A 27474-nucleotide genomic window follows, 5' to 3' on the forward strand; every position below is an offset into this window, starting at 1 on the left:
CATTACTAGAAGTGCAAACCGGTGGTAGGCGTGGCCATCCATTGAACGTCAAACCTTTTTAGCATTAGCCACAAGCGCGCCTCGTCAACAAGCCAGCAGCCAAGATGGCGGCCGATTCTGAAGCTGCGAGCGGCCATGGAGCCCGCAGCTCTAACGCTGCCTTGGAAGCCTCTTTGGACCGCCGCTTTCAAGGAATATCCAACACCATGGACTCCATCCAGAGCCTCTCCGGCTGGTGCATAGAGAACAAAAAGCACAGCGGCCTCATCGTTCGCTACTGGATGAAGTGGCTGAAGAAATGTGAGTAGCTCGCTAAAGCTAAGCTAATTCCCAATGTGTCCAGTTAGCCACAATCATAAAGGGCTTTCTGTGTGGTGCTAGGTACACTATTTTGGTCTTTAAGTTGGACACGCGTTTATTATCCCAAGTTTACAATTTCAGTATTGAATATTGTTTTTAATATAAACGTGCTTAACCGTTTAACTAAAGTAGCCGCTAATGGCAGCTAATGCTAATGTTCGCTGCAAGTTGTGTGGCCTCCTGGTGCCATTGCGCTCATTTCCCATGAAGTTGTTTAGCGATACAACAACGTGCTTTAATTCTTGAAGTTTAATTCGGCGTTCGGCAATTGTGTTGTGTTGCGTCGCTATGGCTAGCTAGTTAACAAGTTTTGGCTTGACAATCGTCAACATGGATGCTTGTTGTTGTTGCACCTGGTCAGGGTTAGGGTCATTCTCCGTCCACCTGCTGGATTAAATCCACGCTTGATGTTACATTACTTCAGTACTAGGAAATGTAGTAGCGGGCGACATTTTGCAGATTTTCCCCACAGTACTGCAAACTGTTGGTGGCCTTGAGTGGGGACCCAATCCACCTCTTGATACCACCACCGTCACCTCATATTATTATATTTCATAACATTTATATTAGAACTCTTATAATGCACATAGAATAATGAGCAACACTTTGCCTGTCATCAAGTATCCGCTGTGCTGTTGTGATGATGCATTCAGGCGCGCACGTAAATGAGTGTTTGGAATCAGCTCACAGATATCAACCAATCAGAGGACGAGCCTTTTGTAAGGTGAATCTGAAATGTAATTGGTTAAAGAAACGGTAATAGTGTTGAAATGAAACGGGCCAGCACTCCTGTTTTTGAAGGCCCTGGGACCATTCGATGAACACCGCAACACATAAATGCCGAAATCTCATTGGTTAAATAGATCTTACACATACTGGAAGCGGTGCAGACAGGAGACATGCTACATAATGAAGATGCTAGCTACATGGAACAAATGAGAGTTTTAAGTGCTTGTGATGGTGTTAATAGGCCAGCAGTGAAGGCCTTGCATACCCTTACTGAACACCTCTGTGACTTTGAAGGTGTGGGAGAAATGACATAATTGTATCACGCAATCTGCACATTTGATGCATTTGCACTAAGTGAGTACTTAGTTTGATTATCGCTCCCTTGTTATGCACGTGTCCCTCGTTTATCGGGGTTAATTGTTCCAGACATTGTTACATTCATTTTCAGTACATAGAATTCAAATTCAATGTGGAATACTGTCATAGTTGGAGCACTGAAAATATATGAATGACTTTCTAAATATAATTTTTTAACATTAGAGCCCTCCAGACATGAAATAACAGCCCTATAGTCAGTCACTTTTACACTCCTATTCGTGGTTTACAACATGTTACGCAACTCTTACGCCTCAGTGACCGGAGAAGGCTGTTGGCTAGCTAGCGAGCTGGAAAACCGCGCTTTACCGAGGGAGCAATAAGTGAACTGCAATTTGTGGTAGATTATGGTCAATTATTAATCAAAACAAATCGAAGTACAAGTGATATGTAGCGTTGTGGTCACTAGGCTGCAGTGATGACATACTGTTACATGCGTAACGCCGCACCTCGCCGGCCGTCGCCGCTGTGCGGCTGCTGGTGCGGCCGACGGATAAGACACACCTTTCACAATTGCCACTTGTCGTGTTTGAAGCCGCTGTGTTGTGTCGGTTGTGTGCAAAGTGGCGCGTTTGATGGCGCCGTCGGTGCCATGAACGCCATTGCCTATTTGTCGCATTTGCTTGTTTCGTTGATGATTGCGAGAGTGACGAGTGGTGTCGTTGGCTTACGTTTTTGTTGCGTTACCTTCATTTCAGCTGTTATTGTTGTTGTTATTATAATAGTATCTTCAATGGTTGCTAATCCTAACTAATGAAGGAACCCTCAACCTATATCAAAGTATTTTCTATTTCCTTCTACCTGGCAACTAAAGTAAAAGCTGTGGTTTCGGTTTGTTAAATCACTGTTGTTGTTTTTTTTTACTGGCTGTTTAAACATTTCCAATGTAGCATTTCATTTCAACTTGATCTTTGTTTGCCTGCTTCATTCATCCCAGTTCGACTCCCTCAGGTATTAGCAGCCCTGTTTGCTCAATCCCCTGTTAATTTGAATGGCTGGTGCCTGAAGCACACAATGAACACGACAACATGGAATGCCTAAAAGCACTGCTTTTTGCAGTGCAACGCCATAGTTGGCATTGATGTATCATATTATAATATTGCAAAAAGAAACAACGACTCTTGCTTACGTCCCTGCGCATAAGTGTTGCGCAATGTAAACAAAGAGTGTCATGGTGACTATAGGGGTGTTATTTAATGTTTGCAAATCTCTAGTAATGTTACAAACTGCAGTCAAACATGAAAGTCAAACAGGTTTTCTGTCCTCCAATTGCTAAATATTTCATTTATTAATAATTGAATCCTACTTCGCCAGAACTCTGATAAACGAGGGATGACTGCAAGTCTGGTGCTTGTGTATCTCAGCCAACATCACATTAATACTGTATTACTGACCAGGATTGGGCATCGTTTGAATTTGGGCATTGGGCATCGTTTCTCGATTCTGATGCTTTTTAGGCGCAGGGGCTAGCATGGTTTAAATGAGGGCGCTCACCGGAGCTATTTTTGGATGATGTGTCTCAACTTCAGGATATGAACTTTTTAGCAGCTTGACTATAAATATCAAAGCTTTCAACTTGAATATAAATATTATACAGGGGTACCCGTTCAGAAAACATGTTGACTTTTGAAATGCCTCAGCTGTTTATGAATGGAACCCTTATTTTGCCAACACGGGGGAAACAGGATATAGCTGAAAATATTTTTTTGGCTGTTGTTTTGATAGAGCTGGATGCTCATTTCACGGGGCAACACGGCTCATTACACACAGGCTTGGCTCACCGTCTGTCATGTATCATCTGCTTGTCAGTCTTTGGCCCCAAGTCAGGTTATTTTGCATTCATACTGGATAAAATCACCAGCATACTGGTCTAACGAAAGCTGTACTTTGAAGGTATCACTTCCATCTCCCGGTGTGTGTGTGTGTGTGTGTGTGTGTATACACACTCTGCTTCTTGCCTGATGATTGATGTGTGTGATGTTTTATTGATGATCTGATGTCATTGTGGTTGGAATGTAAGCTGTGTTTATTTAGTATGTAGTGATTGCTAAACAATATAAAATGTATGCATGAATATCTGTTGTCATAATACCAGTAATCATTTTATGTGTGTTCTCAGACCAAAGTATTTTTTAATAGCATGTAACTATATGGATGAGCTTGACTAGCTCATACTTTCATTCACTGAGGATGAAACGATGTTGACAATATCGTTTATCTGCAATAATTTGTGGGAGTCGCATTTGGAAAAAATCTGAATTGTGCTGTTCGCACTGACACTTAAGAAATGGGGATTGACCTGCAGTTTGAACATAGCCCGGCAGTGCTTTTGGTCTTGGATCTCTGCTGGTTTTGCCCAGTGTCTGCCTTATGGTGGGGTCATGAACTCCGACCTTAACACTGACCTTAACTGAGGCAAGTGAGGCCTGCCCTTCTCATGTTGTGGGGCCTTTTGTGACCTCTTGGATGAGTTGGTCGCTCCACTCTCGGGGTCATTTTGCTTTGCCGGCCACTCCTGGGAACGTTCACCACCTTTCCGTGTTTTGGCCATCAGTTGTTCATGGCTCGCCCTTCCACACTGACACATCTCCATTCATCTCAGTTGAGTTGTTTCACACAGGGCCATGTCAGCTTGGATTTTTGTCTCACTAAAAAATAAGTTTCATATAAAAACTGCATTTTGTGTGCAGTTGAGTAATATTAAAATTAGTTTTGACACAGTTCTGGACAAGCGTTACAAACATGCAGAAATGAGGAAGAGAACACTTACAAATATCCACATATGTTATTCTTTCCATTTGGCTAATTGTAATTAGGGTTGTTGAATCAAAAGTGAGTAATTATAGTGGCACATTAATATAATTTGTAATGTCTTCACTGACACATGTTCTTGCCAAGTGGATAGATTGTATCTGTGACAGGGACCATGTTTGTTTGACAGCTTATTCAGTAGCACCCTCTGCTGTTCAAACGTAGTATTGCGAGCCGTCCTGTGTCACAAGATGGGGTAGGACACTTGCAGGTCCTCGTCACATGATTAAGATTGATGCAAGTGATTCAAGAAGCGACTGCAGCACATAAAAAAACACATAACGACAAATGTAATAGCTGCAAATACTACATTTATGGTCAAAAGGGGCACATGGCATGTCATTTTGGTTTCATTCTATTTGTGCTGTGAAATGAATATAATTACATAATCATAGTTGTCATCATGGTGTTGACTGCAGAAGAGAAGATTGCAGTGATTAAACTTTGGTAAAACATCAGTTTTATCTTCATTATTTAAAAATTCATAATGTTATGATAAACAAAAAATGAACAGTATTTTTTTAAAATTAGACTGGTTATAATATAAGACAGAAGTTGAAAAAGTTGGGGGGAAAACAGCAGCTGTAATTTTGAAATAAAAAGTCATAATATTTAGAGAAAAAATGTTTTTTTGGTACGCTCATTCTTTCCCAATGTAATCTTTTATTATATGGACTTTTATTGAATTATGGAGATGAGCCTTGTTAAACAAACAACACTGTTAGTCATGCTGTGTAATAGAAAGTACATTCTGCTTGCATTATTTGAATGCTTTGAAGAGCTATTTTCATAACCAGACTCCATTCCACAAATTCGTGTTTGTAAGAAAAGCTTATTTATAAAAAAAGATGTTTCGGATTGACAAGACTATAAAAAAATTGGATTGGAAGTCTGATTGAGGAGGCTGGAGGTCAGAGCCAAGAGGGAAGCTGATATCATTGCAGCACCCCAATGAATGCTCAGACGCAATGTCCATCCATCCATCCATTTTGTATACCGCTTATCCCCACGAGGGTCATGGGTATGTTGGAGCCTATCCCAGCTGTCTTTGAGTACACCCTGGACTGATGGCCAGCCAATCACAGGGCACATGTAGACCAACAACCAGACACAATTCCATATGGCCTTATTTTCAACTTGCTATTGGTACATGTTTTTGTGAGGTGTACTTTTATTGTGTTAAGTTGGTGTGTGATGAATTTAGTGTTGTCAGTAAGATGACACTGCGAGTCCGACTGTTGTATTGTAATACTGCTATAGGGAATGGCCTATAGCACACTGTAATTTACAGTATTTGACTCTCTCTCAATATCTTTTAGCCGACAACAGTCACCGTTTGAATCTCTTCTACCTTGCCAACGACGTCATCCAGAACTGCAAAAGGAAGAATGCCATCGTGTTCCGCTCTGCCTTCGCCGAGGTCCTTCCAAACGCCGTTCTGCTTATCAAGTGAGTGACACTTAAATAAAAGTGTTATTCTTGTGTCGTTCTGCTCCATCTGCATCCCGATGAGCTGCTAATGGTTTTCATTTGTTTGCTGTCAGAGACCCCAAGGTCCGTAAGTCGGTGGAAAGGATCTTTTCAATCTGGGAGGAACGCAGCGTGTATCCCGAGGAGCTCATCACTCAGTTGAAAAGCAACCTGAACAAGAAGGAAAAGGAGCGGGAGAAGCAGAAGGAAAAAGTGAAAGTGAAGGAAAAAGGAAAAGAGAGCCCCCCTACCAATGGTACAGTCTTCCAATGATAAGAACATGGCGTACAATTGCTTATAAAGGATATAAACGTAAACACGCTCCCATGAATGTTAACATATTTCATTGTCAATGCGTAGCTCCAGCCAAGACGAAAGCTGCAATCAAGTCCAAGATTGTTGCCGAGTTTACAGTAAGTGTCCCGGTCCTGATCCTTCCTCTGATGGCGCTGACGGCTCCTCACAACGGTCGTCTTTGTGCCTTGCAGCCCAGCTCCCTGATCGAGCAGCTGTCGGGATACAAGCAAGCGGTGGCGGAAGAGGAACACCGGGAGAAGCAGCTCGCAGCTCTCCGGCTGGACATCTGCAGCACAGAGGCCCACAAGAGGCTCAAAGGTCAGAGGTCGTCCAACAACGCACGTCGCGTTCACTCCGACGTGGTCTCTATAATGGCGCTTCAACTCTTACGCTCCACTCAGACAAAGCGGGAGGGAACAAGTTTGCCAAGGACTTCGAGGACGGCAGCCTGAAGCTGCAGGAGTTTGTTGGCTTCCTGGAGAAGGAGTTGAAGACGGGGCCCCCCCTGCTGGAAGCGTTGGAAAATGCGGACATCTTCTACGAGATGCAATACAAGGAGGTCAAGATTGTGGCTAATGTGAGTGTTTACTCTGGCCCACCCTGATGCACCCACCAGTTCAAGGTCTTAAACACTGTAGGACAAAGCACACTTGACATTTTCTTTAAACGACCACAGGAAATCATTAGAAAACTGCCAATAATCTACATAGTCACATAAATTGCAGGAATGCAGCAGAATGGAAGGTGTCATGTAATTACGGTATTGTCCATGACAGTGGCAACCTTGTGTCAAATATACGTATAATGAAAGCAACTCTCAGTAAGACTGAAAATAGTCCACAAAGTCAGAGAAACTAATACAGTAGAACGGTTTAATTCATGCCATTTCCCCTGTTTTCTGCGTAGCCATGACAACAGCTTATATTTCCATTTGTCGTTCCAGGCTTACAGTGCTTTTGCTAACCGTGTGACCAGTCTTAAAAAGAAACTGGACTCCCTCAAGTCCACTCTACCCGGACCCGAGGACTCCCCCATCCCTTCACCCTCCGAAGACGCCCCCTCCCCCACCGGGTCCGAGTCCCCGTTCCTTGCACTGGGTTCTGTCAGAGCCCAGGTTGATCCTGAGCTGGATGGAAAGGCCATGGACGACGGGGATGTGGCAAGTGACGACAGGGAGGACATGGACGTGTCGGATGAAGACGAGCAGCCTTCATCGACAGCAGGTCAGTTAGTGCGCATTGCAACGGCGTCCTCTGGGCGCTTCTTAAAAAAAAAAGCACCATCTCACTCTCCATGACGCCCACGAGCAGGGGACAAAAAGGGCGAGATGTCTCCCGCTCCTACCAAGACCAAGTTGGACGCAGACGCCAAGCCTCCTGCCACACCTACCAAGACCTCGAAATCTAACGCTGCATCCGCTGCTATGGCAACCCCAGCCACGCCTACCTCCACCTCTCCGACCACGCCCACGACTCTGGGAGTCAACATGGCCAAGGTGGACCTGGGAAAGATCAGCTCCATTCTCAGTTCCCTCACGGCCGCCATGAAGAACACAAGTAGGTTTATTTTTTTGTTTAGCGAATCCTCTACTGTATTTTTCCTTTCATCGTACATGTTGGGGATTTTGGTCGTCACTGCAGTCCCGTACGGTGGCTTGTATGTTGAGTCATTGGGCGCAGTTTGCATCGCCTCTGGTAATCCCTCGCCTTCCATGATGTTTATGGGCCTGCAGGCCATCGCTATTCACATGGGTGTTCTCTTGGAGTTTAGTTTGTCAAAGAGCTTTGCTATGGCTGGCTAAATTGCTAAAATGTCTTGGCTGCTATCATTAGCTGAGGCTGCACTCAGGACTGGCTGTGTTGCGTTGACGTGGAATGCTAAACTTGTTGGTAAGCAAAGTCGTTTTTCCAAGGAAGGCAGATCACTCTACTTTTCCGATCATTGGACCGACAACTCTTGACATGCCCCTCCATTTTAATATCTACTACTGCTACTCCCCGCTCCTCGCCTTGCCCGAACCCAACGATAATGGGAGCCTAGCAGTTGATGCTAAATAGGCCCATTCATTCATTCATTCATTTTCTACCGCTTTTTCCTCACGAGGGTCGTGGGGGGTGCTGGAGCCTATCCCAGCTGTCTTCGGGCGAGAGGCAGGGGTACACCCTGGACTGGTGGCCAGCCAATCGCAGCGCACATATAGACAAACAACCATTCACACTCACATTCATACCTATGGACAATTTGAGGTCTGGGCACTAACCACTCGACCCAATGACAGCCAATCAATTTCCATTTCTGCATCCAGAAACTGTAATGCTAGTTTAAAAATGAGATTAACAGGGTTTTAAAAAAATGTGACTATTGTTCATTGATTGCAATGAAGTCATTCACTGCCAAAGACCATGGATGTCTTTTGCTTTGTTCGCAGGAGCTACAGATCCAAGTCTTATTACTTGTGTGTGAATTTCAGACTCGTAGGCAATGTATTTCTCTCCCAGCAGAGGGCAACGGTTCTCTTTCCCTCCGATGGGCAGCAACAGCTTGGATATGAAGGAGGCAGAAGTTGCCGAAAAGGAAGCTGACAGATGGAAATGGTGATGACTTAAGTACAGGCAGCTTACGCTGGCGCAGAGTTTGTCTGGCTGTGGATCTGTCAATGTGGACGTCAGTCACCATCCTGCTTGAATTTGCTTCTCTGCAGAGAAAAACTCCTAGTCTCTGGTCTTGGGTTCAAAGTCAGGTGTTTCGCTGAAACCACCCATGTTCTACAGCCCATTTATAAAGACCCGAAAAGGCTAGAATCCACTAAATCTTCTGTACATGCGTTCAATGTTTACGTAGTCTTAAAACTCAATGTTCTATGAGGTTTGAAAGTTCAGCAAAAACTACCATCAATTGATCCGACTCTAATTTGACCTGCTTTTGCCTGTCCAAGCAGCTAGCCCCTCGCCTCGGCCGTCTCCAGGAACACCCACCACCCCGTCCGGCCAGTCCGCAGCCTCCAAAGTGACCCCTGCAAGCCCCGCCCTGGCCAGCATCTTGTCACGCGTGGGTGACATCACACCCGAAGGCATACTGAACGCTCTGTCTAAAAGCACCACACCAGGTAAAGCCGACATGCCCACTCTCGGAAGTCTGAAATACTCATTCTTTTTATGTTCCTCGTCTCCTTGTAGCGTTGTCCAATCTCCTGCACAGCGTCACAAACTCCGCCTCCGCCACGTCAACTCGAACGTCGCCAGAGGCAAAGACCCCGGGCACCCCGAAAGCTAAATCCACCGCGGGGAACACCCTCAAAAAGGAGACGCCCGGCAGGAGCAGAGTCTGGGAGAAGGACCTCCAGCTCTCGCCGCCTCCCCCGCCGCCGCCGCCTCTGCCTCCCCGCGTCGCCGCTGCTGTCGCCCTTCCCAGCCTTGAGTCCAAAATCAACAGTTTCTTGCAGGGCAATCCCGGTTTTAGTCTGGCCCTCGGCGATAGCAGTCCGGACGGCGCGGGCGGGACCCCCGTGAGAGACGAAGCGGCCGGCACCCCCACCCAAGATGAGATGATGGATGCGGTGGGCAGCGTGCCGGAGTCTTTAGGGTCTTCTGGCGACAACAACCTTTCTCCCACCGCGTACCGCAGCGATCCTTGGGATGCTGTAATCACTCCGTCGGGAAGTAATAATCACGACGACTGCTACGGAAGTGGGAAAAGGAGTGAGGAGGCACGGAAGCCGGTCTCGGCCTCCGCGAGTAACGATGTCCCGAAGGGGAAGAAAGACGGCCAGCACAGTCAGGGTAAGACGGCACCCAAGGGGGAGCGTCGCTTCTCCGCCAGCTCCCGAAAAGCAAGCACGAGCTCAGAGGACGGGAAACGAGAAGACAAAGTCAAAGGTCAAAAGTCCCCGAGTGGGGACGGGAAGGACAGCGGGGGGTACCACCGTATCGAGACCCTTGTTTCCCCCTGCACCGAGGGCGCACCCATCCAGACTGTGGGCTACTCCAACCAGCCGCTCGCAGGAGAGCGCATCAAGACCGTCGAGAGCATTCGCGTGATTGGCCGGGGCTCTCGGCGAGGGGGCGGGTCCGGCGCTCGGCCCGGGGCGTCCATGTGGTACGAAGAGGAGAAATACATGGAAGCTCAGTCCCCCTTGCCCCATGCTGCCCCCCCTCCTCTTGGTATGGGCCAAGCAGGCGGCGCCGACATGCTGCCCACCATGCCGCCCCCGCACCATCTCCTCACTCACCTCCCACCTCCTCCCCCGCTCCCCCACCCACTCCCTCCTCCCCCGCCGCCCCAAACTCAGTTCCAAATGCCGTTCCTTGCTGACAGTCTGCAGACTCCTCCCCCCCCACACCTCCACCAGATTCCTCCTTCACCTCATTTCTTCAGCGCCCCGCCCTCCATCCCTCTGCCTCCCCCGCCTCCTGTATCACCCACCCACCTCCCGACTTTGCCCTCAGCAGTCATGGTAGGGGGTATTTTGGTCCCCGTTGACCGCCCCTTACCGGCTCCTCCCGCAATGAGACATGACGGTGCAGAGCGAGGGGGCCCCAGGGGGAACAACGGGGCTCCTCGTCCGCTCATGTCTTTACTAGGTGAGCCTCCGAAGCTGCCCCGTCCTGGCACAGTTAAGGAACCATTCGTCCCCCACCATACACCCCCGATCCACCGCCCGGGGGCCCCCGGTGTGCCGCCCCCTCTCCTGGGCCGAGTGAAGGAGCCCTCAAATCTGCACCTTCCGTCTCCCACGTCTCCTTCCACACCCAACCCCCCTGCCGTCGATTGCGTGCCCGCCCCCACCGGGCCGAACCCCCCCGCCAGTCCTCCGGGTCAAAGCCGCAACCAACCCCTTAGCCCCGTCCCCCTCCTGGCCTTGCCTACGCAACGACCCCCCATGGCGCCTGGCTCCAACAGACCCCAGCGAGGCCAGCACTCTCGCCACTTTAATCAAGATCACCACGGTGGTGGCAGGAGGTTTCACGGCAACAAGCGACCCGGCCCCCCGTTCGCAGGCGGGCCTTTCCACGGGCAGAAGAGACCCTTCGTGCCGCCACGCTACTGACGTGGTCGTCGGTCATGTGCTGAGAGAGGGGAGCCGCACCGCTAGCCTAACCCCCAACGCAGTGTGTGTTTGCCTTGATGGTATGAGTTTAGACATATTATTTACTTGTCGTGTGTACTTAGCAGTCATAGAACAATATTCATTGCACATTAGGAGAGTCGCTAGCGGAGAGAAGCCGCATCAGCATAGAAGCTACGCATTTTAATTCCCGAGAGAATCACCCATTTCTGACCATTTCAAAGTTCTCTCCACCCACCCTCCCTGAATGTTTGAGTGTCTTCTAAAAGTGTTTCCTGATGTAAATAATCCTCCTCTTCTATTCCTAGCATATGAATTCATCTCTTCCTCTCTGTCCCTCCCCACTTTGTAATGCTTAGCTTGTAAATATAAAAGGAGAGTGACTGGTGCTGCCCCCCCCCCCACCCCCATTTTCTTCTTCAAAACTTTATGTAAATGATGCTCCTCACTACTGCCGCTCCTGTCGTTATGTGATCCAGACCCTGCAAACACTCAATTGGCACCACAGTTTCCCTTTTTGTTGTTTCATTCAAACACAGCACATGGGGGAAAACACTGTTTTAATTAGGGATGGGCATCAAATGGGTCAATTGGTCATTAGAATTGGAGTGCACCGCTTGGTTCCGTCTCGACTGGGGAAACAGGAGCGCAGAACGCACCGAGAGGGATTCTAACACCCTATTAAGAATAGATTTAAAGTTGCATTTCCCCGTAATCTATGAATGGAACGTCACATGCCCATCCCTGATTTGACTAAGTTTGTCATGGCCGCGCTTCCAGTTAGCGTAGCGGATGGAGAGCGCTTTGGGAAGCTCCTGCATCTGCATGTACTGACATGAATAAAATCCAGACATTCTATTCGACTGAACTGGGGGGAGGGGCGAGGGGCTATTTTTTTATTTGGTCCTGAATAAATAAGCGCTGTGTGGTTAATGTGCGCTTCTTTTCTTGCATAGAGTTCTAGCAGATAGAGTTGCATCTGCAGCAGCACCACCACCACCAGTGTCATATGGATTGATTGACGTTTCTCCCTTTTCAATGCTTCACTCTTGAGCCCGTGCGCTCGCCCACAGTTTTCCTCCCTCTGCAGGATTCACGCCCTATTGTGGCGCCCACATTTCCTAGCGTAGACGAGGTCCGTGAAAGTCGCATCACTTGCATCCTGTGTTTGTAGGTGCTGCATTACGACAGGTAGTCCTGCAGCACCTGATGATCTATAGGTCATTTATCCTATATAATAGTATATGTCTTCATTATGTTCACACTGGAGGTCACTCAATGTTTAAAACATGTTTGTCTGTGTTGTCACCCTGGCATACAGGAAGTCTTCTACTTCCAAATTGGGGAATAGTCACGTCTCATCATCTTATTGGGTTTGACAAAGGAGGATGCTTTACGTTTTTGGGTTTTTTTTGCTTGTTTTGAAAAATTGTCATCAACGATGCTAATATATCACCAGTGTGGGCGTGTCCAATCCTTTCACGTGACACCAACACGCGCACAAATGTGTCCATCGTTTTCCGGAAGAGGCCAGACATGAGCGACACAAATATTTTGCTCTTAGAAACCACCTAAACGTTACAAGACATTCTATATAACCTGACTATTAACATAGGCTCTGCACATCGGGGAACACTCTGTTATCATATTACATAAGTTAGAATTTCTAAGGAAATAGTATTGAGCCACATTCCTTGCATTGCCAAAAGTGGATACATGACACGAAAAACCTTATTTATTGATGCATTTTGCAGCAGCGTATTACATTATAACGTGAACTGAGTGCATATACAACCTAATAAGAGTTCCCTTGTTTATACCTACACGCCAAACATCTTAAACATCTTAAACTTTCCCTATTCCCTATTTGTGGCTTTTGGAGTTTTATCATGGGACAATGTTTAAGCGCAGAGTGAAATCCAGCGTCATACGTTCTGCCGTAGTGAAAGAATGGAGACTTGTGTGGTTGGTGATGTCACTCGATGCTGCTGGCTACACGGTCCGCTCTGACCGTGGGCCGTAGCGGCCTCCAGTGGTCAAAGTTAGGTACTGTTAGTTTTTAATGCACAACAGTTTACTGTTTTTTTTTTAAAATCAGGAATGTTTTTAAAAAATATATTACTTAAAAACCTTTGTCTATTTAGACTATAATGTGCGATTAGTTTAGCAACACTGGAAGCAGTCAAGATTACACAAATAACGGCATGTTGTTAGTGTTTCTTCAAAATCCGGTCTATAACAACATGTAAATTTTGTGTAATAATTTTGCAATTTTTCAATTATTAAAATACCTAGCATGGAAGTGTCGTAATTGAACCCGCCTGTTTTGATGCCCGATCGCAGTTGCGATCTGTGCACGTGCTTGCGTATCACCTCGGGAGTGCGCACGTCGTGACGTCACATTCGCGCCCCCTCTTCAGCTTCCGGCAATATGGCCGCGCGCTGACAAAAACGAAGGCGGCGGGCTCAGTGACATGTTTGGATAGCGGTAGCTGTTAGTGGGGGGCGTAATGAGCAAATGTACGCCCGGACTGGTGTGTTTGACATGGCGGTGACGCAGCTGTTCCGGTTGGTTATCCGCGGGTCGGCGGAACTCAGGAGGTACAGCAAGGTGCGGAAGTGGTGTTTTTGCTAGCATGGCCGGGTAACGTTAGCATACGGGTCAACTTGTGATGTCATTCAATGTGGGCAAGCTGCGCTTCGGTGCTTGTTTACCTTGTTGACTTTTTTTTTTTTTTTTTTTTAAACTTGGGTTATGTTTTCACTTGCTTTATTCGCTTTCTAGATACTCTAAAACCAACATTGCGACGAACTACTACGAGATAAAACACAAGTACCAAGCCCTAGTATGTATACAGTAGTTTATTTTATGCTCTAAGTGTTGTATTATTTACACGTACTTTCCAGACTATCATATTGAAATTCAGCAGTATTTGTATCAATGGAACACAATCACTATATGGTGATTATACTGGGTCATTTTACCCTTTAGCTTAGAAGGAATACTTCATATTTTAAACCCTGTAATTCAGATGCAATGTCCTTAATGCTGCATACAGTATTTAACCAAATGTGGTGTTTGGTGCTGTTGTGTAGCAACTTTCTTCCAAATTGTTAAAAAAATTGTTAAAATTTCCTCTTTCTATGGGCACCCCCCTACTACTTCCTACTCCCTACTCTTCCATGTTTCCATCATAAAAATAAAAGGTCACCAATAGGTCAGATCTGAGCATTTGAAGTAGCATGTCTAGAAGTAGAGTGTAATGTTAATTGTATTAAACATTGTTTCTTCCCTGACTATGCAAACAGTCCTCTTCTATTGTCAACAGGTGTGCCCGGCCTTACCAGAGCTTCTCCAACGCTTTGAGTCTCTCAGGGAGAAAAAGAACAAGAGGGGAACCGAAGTTTCGGAAAAGCCCCTCAGCATCCGTGTAGGCGACAGCCAGGTGGTGAAGGGAACAGCCGGGGTCACCACGCCGCTCTCCGTCGCTCAGAGTATTCGGTAAATCCACAAGCTGGACTAGAATGTGCCGTACGGCTTTGTTGTGGTGGTCATAATCGTGCTGTGACATTTTCTTGCAGGGAGAAAGGAGTCTTGGTGGGTAAGGTGAATGGGGAGCTTTGGGACCTCGGGCGCCCCCTGGAGGCGGACTGTGAACTGCAACTTCTTGGCTTTGACACACTTGAGGGACGAGAGGTAGAGCTTGATTTTGGTCCTTGCTATTATGACACTTTATCTGCAAAAATTCGAGTCTAGAAAATGGATGGATGGATGTACATACAAGTTGTCAAGCATCCTGTTATTACCAGTACTGCCACCAGAGGTCGCTGCTATGCAGGCTAACATTAAGATGACACTGTAATGTAACATCTTACCAGCATTTAGATAATTAAAAGGTGTCATCCAAGGTGGTTTTATGCCATTGAAAGCTATGTTCTATGTTCTGTCTCCTAAAGGCCGCGTGGCGGACAGGAGCCTGTGTGCTCAGTGGGGTGCTGCAGACGGCGTTCGGTGCCAGGGTGTGTCGCGAAGGGGCGTCTGCGCTGGGACTTTACTGCGATCACGTGATGGAGAACAGGTGAGGTAGTATTCCATGTGGAGTACGACATTTGTTCTCTGAGGGGTGTTTCTTTTAGTAATCTTTTCTCTCCAAAGAGTGAGTGTAAGAGTTTATCTTGTATATGATACGTCTTTTGATGTTCCACCTGAATCCATCCCTCGCCCACAGCGACACACCGCCTCTGGGTGAGGTGGAGGAGAGATGCAAGGAGGCCGCTGCCCTCACGCTGCCTCTGAGCAGGCTGGAGCTCAGCGCACACGAGATCCAGGAGCTCTTCCAGGTCGGACAAAGCAAGCGTTCCCTCGACGGTGTCAGAATGAGGTGATTTACCCGTGATGTGTTTTTGTTTCAGGATGACGTGCTCAGGTTACAGCTAGTCCAGGAGCAGATGACCGGCCCCCGTGCTACAGTATACAGGCACGTACGCACAGTAGAGAACGTGCTAGGGATGCTCCCATCAGGGTTTTATGATGCCGATGCTGATCATGCATGAGTCAGATCAGCCATGTTTCCTCCTGGACAGTGGTCCCGTATGGAGGGACAAAGAGAGCACCATTTTGGCCACATTAGCTGCTGTATGACTGATGATCACACGTGACGCTCCCCATAGTCAGTCACCTGTTTGTTCTTCAAGTGCTGTATGAAAGGAGATACTAAGATACTTTCCATGGCATGTACCGTCTCGTGCGTTCCACACGACAGACGTGTTTGTTTTTGTTTTGGCGCACCTGCACTTTGCGAAGGAACGTGGCAGGAGGACGCTGCCCGAGATGCCCCATTGCACGCGGTTACGGCTGCAGGTGATGGCGTTGAAAGGCATTTCTCAGCAGATGCTCATCACGTCAGGTTTCACGGAAACGGAGCGAGATGGGAGCATCCTGAGCACACACAGTAGTGTCCCGTAAACATTTTGTATAAACTCTATAAACACTATTTCTATGCGACGCAGGTGCGGGGACATCCTGGCGGTTTCCAACGGCCCCCTGCTTCCGCACACTGGACTCCTCAGGGTGTTCAAGATGCTCCAGGTGGGTGCGTTTACTCTTCTTCGATTTCATGCCATTTGATATCATTAAGTAGAATGTTCTACTTGGAAGCATTTCCCACACATTAGTGACGGCCCGCTACTAATACATTTGGACCGCCACAGACCGGTTTGGCTCTACCTGTTCTCCCTGGATCGGTGTTAGAATGGGACTGTCTGTGGTCCAGTAGAACATTGGATCTCCTATGCACACGGCGACTCAGGCACATTCTAACGCATCTGGTCGTGATGTTAGACCAGAACCCAGCTCGTCTTAACCATCAAGAGCCATTCTCAACACACCTTCGTTCTTCAAAATAAGAGCGCTTTTCGCCACATCTCGTCTAATCCTTAAGCACGGCATCAGTTTGGTGAGGGTTGTGTAGCGATGTGGCTGACATCCCATAAGAAAGGTTAGCCTAAATACATTCTGAAACACTGGGCAACGTTGACCAATGATGTATTTCATCAATAAATGGTAGAAATGTCGCATTTCATCATCAGACTAACTCTAAATGTAAAATAGTTTACATGCTAGCTTTGGTCCGCATATGAGGAGCAGGCTTAATGTGTGTGTGTGTGTGTGTGTGTGAATGGAATGTTCTTCATGGTTATTGATCCATGAGGGAGCGAGATTTCCATACTGGCCTGTCACTGTGCAGCAGGATGTTGTGTTTGTCAGAGGCCAGCTTCCTGTTCTTGGCCCTTCCAAGCACACACACACACACACACACACACACACACAGTGCCATCCATCAGGCACACTTGACTCGCATCGCTTCGCACTTCCTCTCTTGGCTGAACCGTGCACATCCGCTCTCTTTTCACCAGCTCTTAATTCACTCACGACTTTGACCCGAGTAACGACTCCAGACCACACGTCTGCTCTTGTCCCAAACCAGCTGTCAACTCTGACCCTGGCCGACCAGGATGAGCGTGCGGGTTTGATGCGTCTCTCCGGCGTGGCTTTTCCTCGAGAGAAGGATAAGGTGGAATGGGAGAGGGAGCAGGAGGAGGCCCGCAGGAGGGACCACAGACACATCGGGACGGTAATTCAGTTTACTTCGGTGGAGGTGGCGGTGACGTGAAATGGTCTAAAAGGCTGGGCCATGCATTGCAACATATCATAGCAATTCTAAGAAACAGCGGAACATCCACACTCCGCATCCATGTTTTTGTGTTTAGAAGCAAATGTATTGTAGTAGTTTAAAAGCAAAAAACATTTCACATAATGCTGTTAATTTTTTTAGTTGGGAACCGCTATTTTCCCGAAACTTAGCTATGTTCTTATACTCGTTCCATTCTAGTAAATGTTGATCTCGGTCATATCTCAAACAGAACCCTCTGTTCCTCAGGACCAGGAGCTGTTCTTCTTCAATGACGTCAGTCCAGGAAGCTGCTTCTTCCTGCCCAAAGGAGCACACGTGTACAACACCCTCACAGACTTCATCAAGGTGAGCGCTCTGCTCCAACATGGCTGCAGCCCAGGGTTCCTAAAGTCTAGAAGATCCACGCACGTCTGTAAGAAACATGACACGAGCCCCCGGGGGCCTTCTTGTATCCGTCAGCTGTCAGGATATTGCGCTCGTTAGTCTGCAGTTATTGCCGTGTTGTCGCTTCCACACATCCTTCCTCCCTCAGAGCGAGTACCGGCGGCGAGGCTTCAGCGAGGTCATCACCCCGACGCTGTTCAGCACCGCATTGTGGGAGCGCTCGGGCCACTGGGAGCACTACAGCGACAACATGTTCACCGTCACCTCCGAAGGCACTCAGACGTACGCGCTCAAACCCATGAACTGCCCTGCACACTGGTGCGCACACACTGGTACACACACACACTTGGAGATCCACACGTGCCTAACGCTCCCGTGTCCATCCTCAGCCTCATGTTTGAGCAGCGCGTGCGATCATGGCGGGAGCTTCCTCTGCGCTGGGCCGACTTCGGGGCGCTGCATCGTAACGAGCTCTCAGGCGCTCTGGGAGGCCTCACCCGCGTCCGCAGGTTCTGCCAAGACGACGCTCACATCTTCTGCACACCCGAGCAGGTAGACATTTTCATACGGCATATGGGGGCAGCAACTACAGTAGCTAGCTAGCTAGCATGCATGCCTTGGCTCACCATGAACTGCTCTCTAACAAGATTATAGATGACATAAGATACACACATCCAAATCCATATGTTCCATATTCATGTTTGTTATTTTTGGAATTGTCTTTATTCCCATAATATTTGGACTTACTTGGTAATATTTGGACTCGAGGATTGACTGTCCTGCACTGTAGATATTATTTTAGCCATTGTCTTCTTCCGGCAGGGGTTGTAAATAGGCCCCACATGGGACCACACTCAGACATTCCAGGATGGCTGCAGTCTCCGTGAAAGAGGCTCTTTGTCCCGGTCAAACCTTACACCTTCATGTGCTGCACAATGTGTGTAATCCTGATCCCCCCGCCCCCGCCCCCCTCTCGTCCCTGCAAAGGTTCCCATGGTGTTGCGAATCCAGAACCTCACCCCTCAGTGGTATCCTGTCGTGCCACAGAGATCTCATGACGGGTCTCATCGCCGCGTTAACCTCTCAAATACCATTTTAATGTCTCCGGCCCGTGGGCGTCACACTCGTTAGGAATGCACCCCTCCGATCGTATTGACATGAACGTGTCCTCTTGTTGCCCTCGCAGCTGGAAGAAGAGATTGTGGCTTGTTTGGACTTTGTGAGGAGCGTTTATCGAGTGTTTGGGTTTTTCTTCCACTGCCTCCTGTCGACACGTCCAACTCCGTGCCTCGGGGAGCCTGAGCAGTGGGACCACGCCGAGCAGGTATGCACGCACTCCAAATCAATCAGTCGCTTCATGTTTGAGTGTGTTTACTGGGGTCAGAACATGCACGCAATCATGATCACCACTTAAACTTGGAATCCCCGTCGCTTGGAAGGGGATTTTGGTCCTTATCGCAATGCTGTGGAGATGATCATCTCAAAGTGCCAATTAAGATTGAGAACCATTACACACTTACCACACTTGCGGTCTCCACTGTTTTTGTTGGTGTGTAGCAACTGGAGCGGAGCCTGCAGCACTTTGGTGAGCGCTGGGAGTTGAACCCAGGGGACGGAGCCTTCTATGGGCCAAAGGTCAGTGGGGCCGTCAAGGTTGGATTCACTGCAGCTTTTATGTGGTTTTGTTTTGGCGATATGCACCTTAGCATTATAGCATATATATGACTATAAAAAAAAATCTAATTGTAAAGCACATTTATTTAAAGCACATCAGTGCACTCACAGGTTTGTCAACCCATTAGAAATTGAACCTCACCAACAGTAAATTCATCGTACAGCAACTTAACACTCCAAAGATATACCCCAGAAATATAAACGTGTACCAATACGGGTTTAAAATAGAAACGTTTTAAAGTTTACCCATAATGCATTCCATTTGAAAGATATATTCTGCTAGGCTGCAAACAAATGCAAAGGCTAGGCTGCAAACTCGGCTCTCACGCGCTCATTTGACATTGCAGATTGACATCCAGATCAAGGACGCGATTGGCCGACAGCACCAGTGTGCCACCATCCAGTTGGACTTTCAGCTGCCTATCAGATTTGACCTCCAGTATGTTGGGTGAGTACTGATTTTGTCCAATTCGCATATCATGTATCACCAGAAGACACCAGAAGATCCAGGATTCAACGTCCACGCAAGAAGCAAAAAAACAGGATGTGATGTATCTGTATTCATTTGTTTCATCGTATTGACCATTTGCTAGCTTTTTATATTAAAAAGGACAATCTCCCCGGATTGTACCCCATCTTTGGAAAATCACATTGTGGATGCTCCATAAATCAAGTCCACAAGCTAACTGTAGATTCAAATGAATTACAAGTCAATTAAAGATTTTGGAAGTGGGAACGGAGATGGGTGTAGGCCAACATCCACATGGATGGAGTTCAAGTTGCAATTGCACTAGAGCTTCAGAAGCCAAACACCCATACAGACGTGCAATTCTGGAATTTCACCAAAGTCTTCCGGAAAACTCTACCTCTAAACAAGGAGTGCCCCGATCCCATATTGATGTTGGTTCAGTATCAGCGAAAACCGAGTACTGTAATGTCTTGTTTATCTCGGGTAATTGGTTCCAGACCCGACAGAGCATTGCATTGCAGTCAAGCAAATGTTTTTATAGTTGGAGCATAGAAGACCTGTTACCACTTTCTACATACTGTTTTTATATTATTAGAGCCCTAAAGGCATGAAATAACACCCCTATAGTCACCTTTACCCTCATATTACCCAAGGTAGTTGGAGAACATAAGCCATTTAAGACTCCTGCTCCTGTGTGTTATGAAGATGATGGTTATTATTGTGCTTTACTCCCTCCCAGGCAGGACGGTCATGTGCATCGACCAGTGATGATCCACCGAGCGGTGCTGGGATCGCTGGAGAGGATGATCGCCATATTGGCCGAAAACTTTGGAGGAAAATGGTGAGACATTTTTTTAATTGCCTGTTTTATGTTCTCATTATGTTCTTCCGCTTTCAAGGCCCCTGTGGTTGTCCCCAGCGCAGATCATGGTCATTCCTGTAGGGGGCAGCTGTGAGTCGGCTGCCAAGCAGGTGGGTCCACTGAAGAGGCGTGCTTTGTGAAGGCCCATCACATACTTTTCGGTGGGCGATCGAATGGAGCATCCCTGAGCACAAACATAATGTCTTGTCATCAATAAGGTCCTCCACCAGTTTCGTGAAGCAGGCTTCATGGCCGACCTGAATGACGACACCGGCGCCTCCTTGAGTAGGAAGGTCCGCTGCGCTCAGCTGGCGCAGTACAACTACATGTTAGGTAAAAGCACTGCCGTCACGGCGTCCGCTTTACCATCCTTTACATTTCCACGCTTTGCTTCCAGTGGTGGGCGATCAGGAGTCCCGGAGCGGCACAGTGAGTGTGCGAAGTCGAAGCGGCAAACAACTGGGCAGGAGGCCCGTGGAAGAGGTTCTGATGAGCCTCGAGCGGCTGCGCGACTCCAGGAGCAACCGAGATGACTTTTAAGATGACACTTGTGCTGCTCACATTTCCAATAAAACCACACGACAACTTGATTCATTTCTGTCCATACATATGTGTCAGATCACTAACTGCCCCCCCCCCTCCTTTTGCTCAGAATAAAGAAGTGGCTTACCTTTAAAAGAGTGGAAGAAAGGGAGGATGCAGAGGAGGATTTGACTAAAATAGGAGTTGGAGCAGCGGCGGCGGTGGCGGTGTATTTTGGTTGTGTTGTGGTGGAAACAGCCAAGTCAAGGTAAAGGTCAAAAACATTGGACTGTTGTTTAATTGGGGGGGGGGGGGGGGGCAACAGGACGGAAAAGACATGAGTCACAACAGTGACAAAGGTGGCAGACTGCGACTCTCGACAAAGCCCTCTGTGGAAAAATCAGCACTGAGTGGGTGAATGTTGCGTTCCTCCACCTGAACTGGTTCACCTTCATTTGTCACGCCGCCAGCAGACAAAACTCAGACCCATTTGTGACTTTCCGGGATTACTTTTGTCTGTGTTGACTGGAGCAGTGTTCCCCTTCCTTAATGGGGCCAAGACACGTACTTTACGTACAATAAAAACACATGACTTAGACCTGGTTATGAGACACTTCCGTTCCTAGATGGCCATGTAGGTCTGGTTTTTAGTGAGTTTTTTTTATTTTCTAATTTATTTTTTTAATTATTTTTTAAATATAATATAAAATATAAATTTAATATTAATTATAAATATACAATAAAAATACATATATAAAATGAAAAAACCCTAAAATAACGATAAAAATAATTAAATTCTAGAGCACAAACAACACTGACACAAAGTACAGTAAAAAAATACCTGAATGAAGACGTAAAAAAGCCTTCTCCCAGATCTCCTTGTAATAGCGCACAGAATCCATGACCCGTCTAGCATTTATGGCCATTCTATCTTCATCCTTTTTTATAATGTACACATTTGCACTTCCGGGCCTTCTTTGTTGCACTTTGACATTAAAAGAAATTCAATATCAAAATTTCCCCCACAGCCTTGACTTTTCCGTAGAAAATGTTTGGACACCCCAACAGTGAAAGGTGACCCGGAGTGGGTTCATCTCCAATCCTGTGCCGTGCTTTACGAGTTTTAACCTGTAAAGACAAAGTCAAGCATCCGGGAACAACTGCAACCCGTCATTACGTAAGTACACTCTATCTTTAATTCAGGACTTATTTAGTCGCACTGGATTGTACTGTAATTACTTTGTACGACTGGGCTCTATGCAACTCAAGGACCGGGTTCTAACAGATGTTCCTGACTTGATAATACAGTATGGAAGATTTGTGTTATTTACTGTATTGTCATTGATGTCTAAGACAAAACTCTAAATATTTATAATATTCCTGTGATTTTACAACTGTAAAACTTGATAATAATTTGATACGTTTACCATGCTACTAAACAGGGAAGTGCGTGCAAACGTTTGACTGGTACTGTGTGCTGTTTTTTTTTTATTTTTATCCACCATGCTTGCATGTTCTGGGGGTGTTGGGGGATGTTCCAGTGGGAGTGTACGCTGAGAAGATAAACTTAAAAGTTCTTGCAGAGTGATGATACGCACATACGCCATTAACGCCAGTAAACACCCCTGAAATGATGGATAACCGTATCGGCGTCTCTTCTCCCACTAACACGTTTCATGTACCACTGGGAAAAGATCTAGCTAACGACTTGACTGTTGGATATGCATGTGGAAGCAGGGGGACATGACATGGGAAAAATACACAAGCCACCGCAAAAATCCACAGCTTTGTCAAGTGGGAGACTGTGGGAGAACTGTCTGACTCTTTTCCTGCACGAGGGAGGCAGGGCGCTGCCGGCGACCCGGGCCAGGAGGCAGAACCCTGCAAAAGGCCGTGCCCGGAGGAAGGTAAACAGGCTGTGTGCTATTGTTCTCCTGGTATCACTGCCGCCTTGTCAGTCTGACTGATTGAAGGCGAGACCTCCCAAAATAGACCAGCCTGACTTCTTCCTCTTATACCCTTCTTACAAACACACCCCCCCCATGTCTTTCAGAACGGGGGGCCAAAGAAGGACACAGATTGGCAGCAGAGAGACTGCAAACAGGAACAGAAGGTTGTGATGATCAGTGACAGTGACCAACACTAAAGACCCTCGTGTGACCCTCAGGTGACCCCCCCTCCCATGCACAGCTTTGGGGCTCGTGTTGCCAAGTGCTGATGTTTGCGTTGCAATCATTTTCCCACCAATGAAGTGCCATCGCAGCACAGTTGGTTGGATTGGTCTTTTCGCTTTTGCATCTTCTTCCAACTTGAGGATGTTTCAGTTGTGCTGGGACATCCACTCCTTGGTTGCTGTTCCATCAGAATGGTTAAGGTTCCAAGGCCCAGTAGATGGGGGACCCACCTTGCCCACCAAACTGATGACACTTTAGATGTTGATCCCTCGCTTATCACAGGTACTTTACTCCAGACCAGACAGTGATGAGTGAATTTCCAGCAAGAGAATATTTTCGTAGAGCATAGAAAACCTGTTTATGACTTATTAAATATGACTTTTAACTCTCACAGTGTATTGATAACATGCCATGATGCAGGCCATGTAACCGAAAAACACGCTAAATGAGGTTCTACTGTACACATGCATGTTTTATTTCTCCGGTATTGCATTTTATAAGGTGTACTGTAATACAAATGGCTTCTGTAGCTGGTGTAGAAATGAATGTATAAATTAAGCGCGTATGTTTTTCATGCAAATACACAGCTCATAGCGTCCATGTGCTCGTGTTGCTATAATCTACTTGGACTGGATTCTGCAGATTCTTGGCCCACCCAGTAACTTTCTCCCTCCCCTTTTGAAAAGTTCTCCTCACTCCGAAGGAGATCAGGCCCGGGCTCAGATAGATGAAACCAGAGCAAGTTCCTGCACATGTTGTTCCTTATTTGATGTGGACCGACTCCTGGATGGTCCGCCCCCGCTCGCCGAGTGCACTCATAAGACGGCGCACAAAAGAGTACAGTATCAGCCTGGCCTGGATCTGCTGTCAAATATGCTCGCTATGCCTGACCCGCTTTTCCCCTGGCGACACCTCACACTGCAGACCAAAGCCAGCTCTTCTTCCTGTGTGAAAAGAGCCTTTCAGTTTATTGTTGCAGCCAGCCTGTTGAATCGTTCTCTGGGGTTAGGGGTTCAGGGGAAGGTCGGAGGTCATGTCGACCCTCAAGCCGATTTAGACCAATAAACCAATTGGTAAATGTTTGCACTGGAACTGGTGTTGTGTCACAGGGATCCATCACAACACACCAAGCAGTACCAGTACTGCACCAGTACGATGCCATGTTCATTTAACCTTTCCTACCCTTCCTCTACATCACGTAGTTCTACAGGAGCTTTGTGGGAAGAAAAGGAGGAGATGCCGACCTCGTGCTTTGACCTCGTGTGTCTTTCCAGGATTCCTGCCTTTGGAGGGTAACCTGATGCCACTGAAGAGGGACAGCCAAGACCGCATGTGAGTCTTTTATGTGACATTCATACGTTTCATCCCAAAGTCATTTGGAAGAACGGATGAGGTAGTCGCTGCTCATCATGAGTGACTTTGCAAGTTTTTCACAAGTAAAGTAAAACTGCATTTGTAAGATGTAGTAGCAAGGCATACATATGCTCCTTGCCTCAAAACAACTCCCCTCTCCCCTTCCTGCCCGAGCAGTTCATTCCATCAGTCCGCCATTTTCATTGAACCAAGACCTGAGTTTCACTGAGTCACGGGTGCCTGATGAAGACTGGAGTTTCACCTACTCACAGAATGATAGAGAGGTGCACTGACTCATTAGTTGATGATGACTCAGGGTGCACTGACTTGTGAGTTAATGACGACTCGAGGTGCACTGACTCGTAAGTTAATGACGACTCAGGGTGCATTGACTCGTGAGTTAATGACGACTCAAGGTGCACTGACTCGTAAGTTAATGACGACTCAGGGTGCATTGACTCGTGAGTTAATGACGACTCCAGGTGCACTGACTTGTGACTTAATGACGACTCAAGGTACACTGACTTGTGAGTTAATGACGACTCAAGGTGCACTGACTCGTAAGTTAATGACGACTCAGGGTGCATTGACTCGTGACTTAATGACGACTCGAGGTGCACTGACTTGTGAGTTAATGACGACTCAAGGTGCACTGACTTGTGAGTTAATGACGACTCGAGGTGCACTGACTTGTGAGTTAATGACGACTCGAGGTGCACTGACTTGTGACTTTGTGACGACTCCAGATTTACCGACTCATTAGTTGATGACGACTTGAGGTGCACCGACTCGTGAGTTAATGACTACTCGAGGTGCACCGACTCGTGAGTTAATGACGACTCGAGGTGCACTGACTCGTGAGTTGATGACGACTCGAGGTGCACCGACTTGTGAGTTGATGACGACTCGAGGTTCTCTAACTCGTGAGTTAATGACAACTCGAGGTTCTCTAACTTGTGAGTTAATGACGACTCGAGGTGCACTGACTCGTGAGTTAATGATGACTCGAGGTTCCCTGACTCGTGAGTTAATGACGACTCTAGGTTCCCTGACTCGTGAGTTAATGATGACTCAAGGTTCCCTGACTCGTGAGTTAATGACGACTCGAGGTTCCCTGACTCGTGAGTTAATGACGACTCGAGGTGCACTGACTCGTGAGTTAATGACGACTCGAGGTTCTCTAACTTGTGAGTTAATGACGACTCGAGGTGCACCGACTCGTGAGTTAATGATGACTCGAGGTGCACCGACTCGTGAGTTGATGACGACTCGAGGTTCTCTAACTCGTGAGTTAATGACGACTCGAGGGGCACTGACTCGTGAGTTGATGACGACTCGAGGTGCACCGACTCGTGAGTTGATGACGACTCCAGGTGCACTGACTTGTGAGTTGATGACGACTCGAGGTGCACCGACTTGTGAGTTAATGACGACTCGAGGTTCTCTAACTCGTGAGTTAATGACGACTCGAGGTGCACCGACTCGTGAGTTGATGACGACTCGAGGTGCACCGACTCGTGAGTTGATGACGACTCGAGGTGCACCGACTCGTGAGTTGATGACGACTCGAGGTGCACCGACTTGTGAGTTAATGACGACTCGAGGTGCACCGACTTGTGAGTTAATGACGACTCGAGGGGCACTGACTCGTGAGTTAATGACGACTCGAGGGGCACTGACTCGTGAGTTGACAAGGATTTGCATGTTACTGACCCTTACCTATGGACACCAGCTTGGGGTCGCTTGGGGCTGAATAATATAACTCATATATATTCATATGATTTTATAATTGTACACATTGATAAGTTTATCTTATCCATTTATCCATTCATGTTTTGTAATCCGAGGTCGACCAGAGTCCCAGTCCCGATTGTGTCTTTAGGTCTTTTCTCCAGGACTATGATTTGGATTCAGGCCCACACTGGGATCCCCAGCATGCAGGGGCCGTGCTTTGACTTGAATCGGCGTGTATAAGTGGAATTGTGATGCTATTGTGATGACATGCTAATTTATGTGGGAATATGCGTCGCTTGGACACAGTATTGATTGAAGCCATGCCCCCAGACCCCACCCCCAACCCCCCTTTTGTGTGTTTCATCCAACCTCACGTATAACTTGTGAAATTTGACTATTATTACTATTACTACTACTATTACTACTACTATTGACTTTGGGAGGTCTTGACAGCGTGACAGTTAGCACCCACTTTCTGACATTGTAAAGCACAGGAGTTCCCCCCCCCCCCCCCCCCCCCCCCCCCCCCCCCGGCCTGGAGATGTGCTGGCATCTCTCATCCAGTCTAATCACGTTCTGACGTATGGAAGCACTCGGCTGCATTCATGCCAGGCCATGGCGGACATACGCGTTCACACGCTGCTACATGGCCTTGTTTGTTGTCGTCCGTGTCCCAGCCGCTCCTCTCAGGGAGCAACAATGGCTCTTTGTGGCGGTAATTGGACCAAAGTTATGTCGTCAGCCAATTAGGGCCCCCTCTCGGTCTCGCCAGTGTCCATTATATACGTCCTCATTAGTCACACTGTACGTCCACTTTCATACCAGTCATCCAGGTGGACGTTGGCGTTGGACTGCACTTCAAAGCGGCCACTGTGTGCTAAGCGTTAGCTGCTTTTCTCCTCAGACTTCTCCGTGCATGCTCCCCGGCACAGCAAATATTGACTCCGTTTGAGTCGGAATAATCGTTCCAGCCCCCACCCTTCCTCTTTTTTTTGTTTTTT

General features: G+C 47.3%; 3 protein-coding genes across 5 annotated transcripts in view; all 3 read left to right on the forward strand.

The window, feature by feature from the left end:
* Positions 1 to 79: 79 nt before the first annotated feature.
* rprd2b (regulation of nuclear pre-mRNA domain containing 2b) lies at positions 80 to 11089 on the forward strand. Of its 2 annotated transcripts, none has more exons than XM_078797674.1 (10): positions 80 to 300; positions 5595 to 5724; positions 5820 to 6001; positions 6106 to 6158; positions 6234 to 6360; positions 6444 to 6619; positions 6986 to 7265; positions 7353 to 7598; positions 8978 to 9148; positions 9219 to 11089. In XM_078797674.1, the coding sequence occupies exons 1-10, from the start codon at positions 105 to 107 to the stop codon at positions 11087 to 11089; spliced, it is 3432 nt and encodes a 1143-aa protein (XP_078653800.1). In that variant the 5' UTR covers positions 80 to 104. The 2 variants fall into 2 exon arrangements, with proteins under 2 accessions (XP_078653800.1, XP_078653801.1); XM_078797675.1 differs by having other exon boundaries at positions 8981 to 9148.
* tars2 (threonyl-tRNA synthetase 2, mitochondrial) lies at positions 11021 to 21280 on the forward strand. 2 transcript variants are annotated; one of them, XM_058084686.2, is made up of 18 exons: positions 11021 to 11169; positions 14437 to 14609; positions 14690 to 14804; positions 15065 to 15186; positions 15337 to 15448; positions 15521 to 15585; positions 16118 to 16196; positions 17095 to 17241; positions 17548 to 17646; positions 17834 to 18003; positions 18075 to 18237; positions 18872 to 19009; positions 19243 to 19320; positions 19707 to 19807; positions 20568 to 20669; positions 20728 to 20800; positions 20909 to 21023; positions 21088 to 21280. In XM_058084686.2, exons 1-18 carry the CDS (start codon positions 11167 to 11169, stop codon positions 21228 to 21230), a joined length of 1998 nt encoding a protein of 665 aa, XP_057940669.2. In that variant the 5' UTR covers positions 11021 to 11166; the 3' UTR covers positions 21231 to 21280. The 2 variants fall into 2 exon arrangements, with proteins under 2 accessions (XP_057940669.2, XP_057940668.2); XM_058084685.2 differs by lacking the exon at positions 11021 to 11169 and adding an exon at positions 13519 to 13718.
* A 1978-nt stretch (positions 21281 to 23258) lies between these two features.
* adamtsl4 (ADAMTS-like 4) overlaps positions 23259 to 27474 on the forward strand; it is a 43983-nt gene continuing 39767 nt past the window's right edge. The window contains exons 1-2 of the mRNA XM_078797978.1: positions 23259 to 23379; positions 24661 to 24718. The gene's annotated coding sequence lies outside the window, so the exon portion shown is untranslated. The remainder of the gene's footprint in view (positions 23380 to 24660; positions 24719 to 27474) is intronic.

The sequence above is a fragment of the Doryrhamphus excisus genome, linkage group LG17 (genome assembly GCF_037039965.1).
Source record: "Doryrhamphus excisus strain RoL-2023G ecotype Guam linkage group LG17, RoL_Dexc_Guam_v1.1, whole genome shotgun sequence".
NCBI classification, from domain to species: Eukaryota; Metazoa; Chordata; class Actinopteri; order Syngnathiformes; family Syngnathidae; genus Doryrhamphus; species Doryrhamphus excisus.